The 10,563-nt window shown below is 41.0% G+C and overlaps 2 protein-coding genes across 2 annotated transcripts in view; one reads left to right on the plus strand and one right to left on the minus strand.

Moving 5' to 3' along the window:
- LOC115142446 (syntaxin-8-like) overlaps positions 1-1,517 on the minus strand; it is a 50,154-nt gene extending 48,637 nt beyond the window's left edge. Inside the window, exons 1-2 of the mRNA XM_029681921.2 lie at positions 1,408-1,517; positions 718-817 (exon numbers count right to left, since the gene is read on the minus strand). Of these exons, the coding sequence (XP_029537781.1) occupies positions 718-817; positions 1,408-1,424 (117 nt within the window). The 5' untranslated portion in view covers positions 1,425-1,517. The remainder of the gene's footprint in view (positions 1-717; positions 818-1,407) is intronic.
- Positions 1,518-2,897: 1,380 nt separating this feature from the next.
- Positions 2,898-10,376, plus strand: LOC115143560 (TBC1 domain family member 24-like). The gene is made up of 8 exons (XM_029684061.2): positions 2,898-3,400; positions 3,663-4,038; positions 4,227-4,883; positions 5,223-5,378; positions 6,155-6,218; positions 6,312-6,410; positions 6,620-6,941; positions 7,277-10,376. The coding sequence occupies exons 1-8, from the start codon at positions 2,977-2,979 to the stop codon at positions 7,453-7,455; spliced, it is 2,277 nt and encodes a 758-aa protein (XP_029539921.2). The 5' UTR covers positions 2,898-2,976; the 3' UTR covers positions 7,456-10,376.
- The last annotated feature ends 187 nt before the right edge of the window (positions 10,377-10,563 follow it).

The following is a 10,563-nucleotide window of genomic DNA, read 5'->3' on the forward strand; positions in this document are numbered from 1 at the left end:
AAGGCACTTAAGTAATAGAGCAAATAAATTAACTTTTTGTCCTGAATAGAAAGCATTATGTTTGGGGGAAATCCATCACAACACATCACGGAGTACCACTCTTCATATTTTCTAGAATGGTGGTGGCTGTATCATGTTATGGGTATGCTTGTCATCGGAAAGGACTAGATTAATTCACCTTTCAGCAGGACAATAACCTAAAACACAAGGCCAAATATACACTGGAGTTGCTTACCAAGACAACATTGAAAGTTCCTGGTTTGGCCTAGTTAAAGTTGATATAAATCGTCTTGAAAATCTATGGCAAGACTTAAAAATGTCTGTCTTGCAATCATCAACAATCAACTTGACAGAGCTTGAAGAATTTAAAAAGAATAATGGGCAAATATTGTACAATTTAGGTGTGCAAAGCTCTTAGAGACTGCAAAAGGTGCTTCTACAAAGTATTGAATCAGGGGTTTAAAAGGGTATGTGAATTATATATTTCTGTATTTCATTTTCAAAAGTGTGCCAACATTTCTAGAAACATGTTTTCACTGTCATTATAAGGTATTGTGTGTACAGTAGATGGGAAAACAATATTCAACATATTTTGAATTCAGGCTGCAACACAACAAAATGTGGAGTAAGTCAAGTGGTATGAATACTTTCTGAAGGCACTGCTATATACTTTTGAGTAAACAAATATGTAGTTAAGCAGATTGTCATCATAGTTACCTTTGCAGGATTCCCTCCTGTCCTCTGTTGTCTGTTTCTTTCATGAATATTCTCTGCAATTTCTTGAACAAGGCGGCAAGTGGCATCATAATTCTGTAACCTACAAAAACCAGGTTGGTATACAATTATCGTGAGTAGTACTATAGTTGAATATGTAGTTAAAATAATTCCTGTATGAACCACTATAATAAAGCCAGTTCAAAATAAGATGTTGCAATTCTTCAAGGTATAACAATAACAACAAATAAATCAGTTGTAGACAAATTATTTTTGGGCTGATTGAGTGTGGCCAATTTTGTCTCGAGTTTAGATGAACTGTCATTCAGCACTGGAGATAATTTGTTCCTCATCATAGCTACTAGTAACGTTAGATAAATTAGCTAGCTAGCTCGTTAGCTACTTAAGTCATAACCCTGCTTACAGTATGTTGTTATCGGTGAACGTGCATTGCAATTCATTTCGTGTGAACTATCAATGGGAATGATAATATAACATACAGACCGACTTATCGAGTCAAGTCGTATTTAGCTATTTATTTTAGAAGTAGCCGGTTAAAGGGAAAGGAGTTACTGTTACTAACGTTAACAATCCAGCTAATAACACACATATATACATTTGAAGACGTATTTCTATATTTCATCCAACGCTATCTTAAACATACTCATAATGGCCACCTTAAAATCTGCTTACCAGGGATCTTGAGACATGTTAACGAGTTATAATAAATGAATTGTTTCGATGTTTACTCCATAGATTGTGTGATAATTAGGAGGCACTTCCTGTTTGGGTGTGATGTCAGGAGGGTGTCCTGTGAGTAACAAACGTTCAGTCGTGAATCGTTTACTGCAATGAGAAGCTGATCAAATGAATCCAAATCAATCAATTGTAAAGTTCCTCTCTGACAGAGCTGCTACTGTCCCCAAGTCCCATACCAGACCCACTGTAGCCTGCAAACCAAATGTTCATTGACAGTTTACAAATCTTTTAGTCTCTGTCACTGTGTTGGTGTGTCTCTACCCTCTTAAAATAAGTAAATAAGACAATATCCAAATCATTTCTAATAAATATTATGACTTTATTTGTTTCTATTTATTTATAGAGCTGTGGCTGTGTGGCCTTGGCGACAGCCAGCAATGTAATTACTTTTGTTTTGGTGGAGTAAAGGTCATAAAAGGGCGACATAACCACTGCTCATGTTTTGTTGTTTTTGAAAAAAAATGTCAACACTGCCCCCTGTTTGTCTAGTGATATGGAAGTCCTTATTGTAACATTATGTGAGGATTATGACACTACTAGTATAAACATACTGTAGGCTACAGATCCTTCAGTCATCAAGATAGGATAAGAGTTTGTTTTTCCTCAACATCATGTAAGCCCACATTTAAATAGATCTATTTACAGAGGTTTCTTTGTTTCACAGCAAAACAATGTGTGTTTTGATCAAAACAATATCTGTTGTGTGAAATGATAACCTTTGCTAATTCTAGGAATAGAGGCGTTCATTTGGCACGCCCATGTTTTCCTATAAAACAGTTTCATAGAGCTACTGTATGTTCCTCCAGGAAAAGGGAAGGGAAAGGAAAATGCATTCAACTGAGATGGGTCTTCCGCATTTAACCCAACCCCTCTGAAAAGACTTAGAAAGTCAAATAATCTTTCATGTTTTTGTTAAATGTTGCCATAAACATGCAAATGAACAATAAAATATAAACCCAGATACCAAATACAATATCAGATAAACCCAGGAAGGTAAACTGGTTAAAAGTAGGATACATGCTTTGTGAGAACACTCATTTCTGTATAGTCATGACTTTCACACATATTTTGATACATCTAAACGTGTATCAACATAATAGCATAGGCATTCACTTCCCATATATGGCAATGGAGACTGTCCTTTACACAGTAGCCTATTATCAAATGAAACAATAATAATTTTCCACTTTATTGATGTTTTGATTTCATTACCCTAGTTCATTTGCTGCTGGTGTTGGAAGTTGAAGAAAGGAGGCATTCCTTTTCTCCACAGTAATTGGACTTAAGTCAGAGGAATTTTCCACTCGGAATACACAAAAACACTGTAAACAAACCCATATCACTTTCTGTGCCGGTCACCTGACCAACTGACAACTGTGTATAAAACCTACATCCACAGGGCACATGGAAAACATTGGGAAGTATACCACCACTGGAGACTGTCTTGTCATTGATATAGAAGAGAACCAGACATTTGCAGAGGAGAATACTGTACCAGGCAGCATGATCCATATTTCAAGAACGCCCAAGTTCTCCACTTGTGGGACTATAAGTTTAGACCCGTCTCCTATGGAAACAACCGCTGACCCGGACCAGGACTTGAGCTCAGCAGCCAGACACAGAAGACCCAGGTCCCATTCCTACTACAGCCCGGAGGACGCCAAAAAGTATGGCGTCGAGACGGCGACAGATGAGAACGTTGTCAGGCCACGCTCCAGGTCTTTCTATAGTTATGAGACGTCTGAGCTCTACAGAGAGGGGAACTTTACCAGGTCCAACGCCATGAGGCCGAGATCCAACTCCCTGGAGAAGAGTGGGGACAGGAAGACGGAGAATAGTGCGGATGGGAATCAGGGGATCATGGCTCGGCTCAACAAGAGATCCAAGTCCAACACCAACAAACACTTGCCATTCAGAGATCTCAATGGTATGCAAATTACAGGATGTTTAAAAGGGTCTGATTTATGTTTATTTGACCATTTATGTTTCTTTTTCTATTTTGCCATATTCCTAGTGTTATATGAAGAACAGAGGGGAGAAATGCAGAATATGCACAAACACAGTGTACTTAATACAAAACAAGAATGTTACTGTGGATGGACACAGATCTATAACAATTAACTTATTAAATAATACATTTATTAATTAGGATGTTAGTAGCTAATTTTCTTCCTTCCTCTCTCCAACAGGCAGAAGAGGCAGTCTGAAGGGTGTCCCCATGATGACCATCTCTGAATCAGAGAACTGGGAGATCAGCTCCTGTTCTGGCATGAAGTATGGCCAGTTTGTGGACTGGGAGAAGATCGACCCTGAATCTTCAGAGCGCTACCAGAGGATTCTGAAGTCGGATCACCAGGAGCTGAAGACCATGGGTCGATCAGGGTTCTGGGCCATGCCCCATACACTAAGGGCCAAGGCCTATTATCATATAATTCATGGTATCAACTGCAGGTCCATCAACCCGGATCGAGATCGTTACCAGGATGTGGCCAAGAAGCTCTTCGGGGAGCAGAAGATGAGCACACACCCGTTCCCTGAGTACATGGATGATGGCGTGATCCCTAGGTACTGGCTATGAAGCTATCAGAGAAGAATGGTTCAGATGATCAAATCATTATCAAATTATTTTAGTCATTAAACTTTGATAGGAGAATCTGAAGTTGATCATGCTTTTTCCAATATTACATGTACATTATGTTCTGTTCATAACATGATAACATAGCAAATATCTTTGTTATTCTTCGCACCCCCAGGTACTGCCTCAACGAAGCTGGTCTCAATTCTGTCAAAAAGGTCCTCCTCTGCATCGGCAAGCACTTTCCGGACATCAACTTCTGCCCAATCCTCCCAGCCTTGGTGGCTCTCCTCCTGCATTTCAGTGAAGATGAAGCCGAGTGCTTCCACAGTATCTGCCGCCTTATCGCCTACAATGACCCCAACAAGCGCTACATCGACCAGACATTCCTCACCTACCGGGCCTCCTGCATGACCTTCGGCGACTTGGCCAACAAGTACTGCCGCGGCATCCGCAAGCTCATCGCCAGCTCCCACCAGAACCTCTTTGAGTTCTACTCTGATTGGATCATGTGGATCTTTGCCGACCTCCCCTTCACATACGCTATCAGGGTCCTGGATGTCTATCTCCTGGAGGGTTACAAGGTTCTCTACAGGGTGGCTCTGGCTCTTCTCAGCTTGTACAAGGTCTCGGTTTCGTCTCGTGTCGCCGACGTGGAGGACTTCAGGCGAGACATGAAGAGCTTTGTGGAGAATGTGGCACGTCACTGCACGGTGGAGAAGCTTCTGGAGAGGGCCTTCAGTATCCAACTGGCCACGCGGAGGGAGCTCAACCTACTGTTCAACGCTAACAAGGACTCACTCATGCAGAAGGGCATTAGTATCCACCAGAAAAGGTGAGGCTGTTGGTCAAGGGAGTTCTTCCAGAAAATGTTTCTACTCTTGATGAACATCTAATTGGTCCACTCTCTGTTAATGGAAAACAAAAGATAGCAAGCCATCACCAAGTCAGCCCTATTCCTCATAGGACGATTATGACAGATTACTTTCAACCCACTTTGTTATAGAGATGCTACCGTTGTTCTACCAAACTATACCTAGATACGGTATCCCTTTGAACTGTAAACCGTTTACAAATCTTTACTTTCTGAGTTCCTTTATATTTATCTGTAATCTGAAGATACGCTTCAAAATAAATATTTACATTCTCAAACTGTTTCTGTTCCTCCATAAAGGCAGTCGTGCCAGGTAGTGGATTTTGATAGCTTCAGCTCCAGCGTTGTCACAGGGACAGAGATGAGGATTGTCTGGGCCTGGATCCCTGAACGCTTTGCCCTCTTCAATCCCAAAAGGCTGTTCAGCACCAACGAACATGGCCGAAGCCTGGCCTCGTAAGTGACTTTTATTCACTGTTTTACCTTAGTAGTGGACCAAGTAATGAAGACATGTACATTCAGCAGCCCAGAACTGTCTACAGTAAATACAACAACACAGAGCTGTATAAACTCGCATTAGGGTTCAGTTTCATAATAATGAAAGGCTGTATTTTTAGTATCAGTAACATTTTTGCCTTAAGGTGCATGACCAAATGTTCTCCAGTTCGTGTGTGGGAACAGTCCCTGTGACATCGGTTAACAACAGTTATTCATGTCTTTAGAAGTGTTCTGTTGGTCTGTCAGGAGAAAATGTGGTAGATAATATTCATCAGCACTTGCAAATAGTTTTAGAAATGCTCTGAATGCCTATGTCACAATTACTGGCTGTTGTCTCGTCCTAGAGCGCGTCCAAACGTTGACACGCCAATAGTTATTTTTCTCCACTATGAGGGATCTCTATGCATGTTGACTCTGATGTCCTTCAAAGAGTTTGATTGGGATTCTCTGACTTTCCCTTGTCACTGCGCTGACACGTACCTGCCTCAGCAGACATGCTTTTTTAATTGGTTCTAGCCATACACAGGGTGGTCGTGACAGGATGTGATGACCCCAATTAAAAGTCTGACCCTGACCAGGACGTGACCCATCCATTGAACTTTGAACTTTCACCCCCCATAAAGACATTCCAAGGGGCTGGGATTGTTGAATAACCGTTGTCTAAAAACATTACAAGTTTCATTGCTATTGTTCACTGTGAGTGTTAAAGTATTTTTATTTCTCCTCATTTAAAGATTTTATTCCTGTGTTGAGGGGCATGAGCCAGCGATCTTGCTTCTGAAAACTGTGGATGAAGAGGTGAGTTTACAGTAGCAGAAAACCTTTTTTTGTCTATTTTATGACACTCAACTAGATTCTATGCAGACTTCTTACCCCTGTGTCACTCCACAGGTCTGTGGTGCCTTCCTGTCGACAGATTTGATTGAGCGGAAAAAGTATGATTCAGAAGAACCTGCGTATTTTGGGACTGGGGAGAGCTTTGTTTTCACGGTGAGAGAAATTGCAATCTACAGATCTGAAAAGGCTGGTTTTGTAAATGTTTTTTCCTTTGATTTTGATCAATTGTGTTAGCGTAAAAAATACTGGTTGAAATCTTTACTGACTGTGCTGTCGAAGAACACAGGCTCCATTCCTTTCCCATGTCAATCAGTCAATGCAGGAACTTTTAATTGTTCATTCTTAATTTGTTGGTCTTTCAGCTTCGTCCAGGCATGGAGCGCTACCAACGGGCTGTGGTTAACATTACGGCCAAGAGACAACCTTCTCCAGACCTTCGAGCTGCTCGGGTCTGTGTATACACTTCCTCTGGTAAAGAGGACTCCTCCTCTACCCCACTCTCCACCACCTCTACTACCAACCACACCACCCTGACCTGTCCATCCGGGACCCTCCAGGACCCCAGCTACCTGACCATCCCCTTCACCGCCTCCTCCCCCGGACCTCTCTCCCCCTCACCCAAGAGGGCCAAGGAACAAGGGGCCTCCATGTTCATCGCCGGAGACCACGAAAGGCTAGTCATTGGTAAGCTGCTCATATGTAGGCTAAATGGTTTGCTGTTCAGAGTTGTCAGTAGAGCGTCACAAGGAGTGATCAATAACCTTCTGAAACCCGGATAGGCCTGATTGTCTCAGGAGCATTACTGCCACGTACAAGAGTTTTTGCAGCGACTTTGGCGATGGTGGTAGGAAACAGCTTAGGGTTTCTCACATGGCCTATTCTTTGTATCCACCCTTTGTATTCTTTGTGTTGATGTCAACATTACTGAGAAGTGCAGCAGCTAGAAGTGGGCTGCTGTTATTACTGTAAATTCAATGCTGACATATTTTACAGTGAGCGTGATGTGTTTGTCTCGCCAGGTGGAGATGGGGGTCACGCTCTCTGCCTCCAGGCTGATCTGGAGGGGGGCTACACGGAGCGATGTGACACCTTCGAGAGCGCCCCTCTCTGCAAGAGACACTTCAAGATCCGATCACTGGAAGTGTGGGGAATTCAGAACTCTATCTCGTTCTCACACTACTTCTCTTACTGTCATTAAAAGAGGAGGCTGACATATGTGAACTTATATATGAACTTCTCCTAATTTCTCCTAATTCCATTTCTCCTAATTTCTCCTAATTCCATTGTCCATTTGATTAGACTGTATTTTTCTTAGTTATGTGTGTTGATGACAATGATCCATAGGCTAAACCAAACAGGGTTTTTACAGTGCATTCGGAAAGTATTCACAACGCTTGACTTTTTCCATATTTTGTTACGTTACAGCCTTATTCTAAAATTGATAAAATCATTTTTTCCCCTCATCAATCTACACACATAATGACAAAGCGAAAACAGGTTTTTAGACATTTTTGTAAATGTATTCAAAATAAAAAACTGAAATATAACATTTACAAAAGTATTCACACCCTTTACTCAGTACTTTGTTGAAGCACCTTTGGCAGCGATTACAGCCTTGAGTCTTCTTGGGTATAACGCTACAAGCTTGGCACACCTGTATTTGGGGAGTTTCTCCCATTCTTCTCTGCAGATCCTCTCAAGCTCTGTCAGGTTGGATGGGGAGTGTCGATGCACAGCTCTTTTTAGGTCTCTCCAGAGATGTTCGATCGGGTTCAAGTCCAGGCTCTGGCTGGGCCACTCAAGGACATTCAGAGACTTGTCCCAAAGCCACTCGTGCGTTGTCTTGGCTGTGTGCTTAGTGTTGTTGTCCTGTTGGAAAGTGAACCTTCACCCCAGTCTGAGGTCCTGAGCTTTCTAGAGCAGGTTTTCATCAAGGATCTCTCTGACGGATCTCACCCAGTCTCTGCCACTTAAAAAAAAAAACACAGCATGATACTGCCATCACCATACTTCACTGTAGGGATGGTGACACTTGGCATTTAGACCAAAGAGTTCAATCTTCATCATCTTGTTTCTCATGGTCTGAGAGTCCTTGAGGTGACTTTTGGCAAACTCTAAGCGGGCTGTCATGTGTCTTTTACTGGCTTCAGCTGGCCACTCTAAAGGCTTGATTGGTGGAGTGCTGCAGAGATGCTTGTCCTTCTGGAAGGTTCTCCCATCTCCACAGAGGAACTCTGGAGCTCTGTCAGAGTGACCATCGGGTTCTTGGTCACCTACCTGACCAAGGCCAATTTTCCCCCGATTGCTCAGTTTGGCCTGACAGCCAGCTCTAGGAAGAGTGTTAGGGGTTTCAAACTTCTTCCATTTAAGAATGATGGAGGCCACTGTGTCTTGGGGACCTTCAATGCTGCAGAAATTTGGTACCCTCCAGATCTGTGCCTCGACACAATCCTGTTTCGGAGCTTTTCTGACAATTCCTTTGACGTCATGGCTTGGTTTTTGCTCTGACATGCACTGTCAACTGTGAGACTTTATATAGACAGATGTGTGCCTTTCCAAATCATGTTCAATCAATTTAATTTATCACAGGCGGACTCCAATCAAGTGGTAGAAACATCTCAAGGATGATCAATGGTTCAATTTTGAGTCTCATAGCAAAGGGTCTGAATGCTTGTGTAAATGAGGTATTTCTGATTTTTATTTTTAATACATTTGCTAAAATCCTACAAACCTTTTTTTGCTTTGTCATTATGGGGTATTGTGTGTAGATTGATGAGGGGAAAAAATTATTGAATCAATTTTAGAATAACAAAATGTGGAAAAAGTAAAGGGGTCTGAATACTTTCCGAATGCACTGTATTTGAATTGTATGCTATATTTGTTTGTTGATTATTCATATACTTCTCGATGAATGTGTATATTTGTGCATATATTAATAGGCTTGCACAGGGAGGATATACGTATCCACATCCCTTTACTTTTTCCACGTTCTGTTACAAAGTGTGATTAAAATTGATTTAATTTCAATTTTTTGTAAAATATCTACACAACATACTCTAATGTCAAAGTGAAAGAAAAGAAAAACTATCATTATTATTAGAAATTAACCCAGCAATACTTGTTGATTAAATAAGTATTCAACCCTCTGAGTCAATACATGTTACAATCCCCTTTGGCAGCTATTACAGCTGTGAGTCTTTCTGGGTAAGTCTCTAAGAGCTTTGGACACCTGGATTGTACAATATTTGCCCATTATTCTTTAAAAAATGTTTCAAGCTCTGTCAAGTTGGTTGTTGATATACGGACATTTTCAAGACTTGCCACAGATTTTCAAGACAATTTAAGTCAAAACTGTAACTAGGCCACTCAGAAACCTTCAATGACATCTTGGTAAGCAACTCCAGTGTATATTTGGCCTTGTGTTTTAAGTTATTGTCCTGCTGAAAGGTGAATTTGTCTCCCAGTGTCTGTTGGAAAGCAGACTGAAACAGGTTTTACTCTAGGATTTTGCCTGTGCTTAGCTCTATTCCGTTTCTTTTTATCCCCCCCAAAAACTCCCTAGATCATGCCGATGACAAGCATACCAATAACATGATGCAGCACCACCATGTTTGAAAATATGAAGAGTGGTACTCAGTGATGTGTTGTGTTGGATTTGCCACAAACATCATATTTAGGACAAAAAGTGACATTCTTTGCCACATGTTTTGCAGTATTATTTAGTGCCTCGTTGCAAACAGGATGCATGTTTGTGAATATTTTTTTAAATTCTGTACAAGCTTCCTTTTACTCTGTCATTTATTTTGGTATTGTAGATGTATGTTTGTGTTGTTGATCCATCCTCAGATATCTCCTATCACAGCCATGAACTCTAACTGTTTTCAAATCACCATTGACTTGGTGTATTGATACTCCATCCAAAGTATTAAATTAATAACTGCACCATGCTCAAAGGGATATTCAATGTCTATTGTTGTTTTTTACCCAACTACCAATAGGTGCCCTTCGTTGTGAACGATGGGAAAACCTCCCTGGTCTTTGTGGTTGAATCTGTACTCTAAATTCACTGTTCTACTGAGGGACTTTACTGATAATTGTATGTGTGGGGTACAGAAATGGGGTATTGTGACTTTTAAGCACATTTTTACTCCTGAACTTATTTAGGCTTGCCATAAGAAAAGTGTTCAATACTTTATTAACTCAAGACATTTCAGCTTTTCATCTGTTATTAATTTGTAAACATTTCTAAAACTGTCTCTGTCTTCAACCTAGCTCCCTGGCAGTGATCAATCCATAGAGTTAGGAA

The sequence above is a fragment of the Oncorhynchus nerka genome, linkage group LG15 (genome assembly GCF_034236695.1).
Source record: "Oncorhynchus nerka isolate Pitt River linkage group LG15, Oner_Uvic_2.0, whole genome shotgun sequence".
In the NCBI taxonomy this organism is placed as follows: domain Eukaryota; kingdom Metazoa; phylum Chordata; class Actinopteri; order Salmoniformes; family Salmonidae; genus Oncorhynchus; species Oncorhynchus nerka.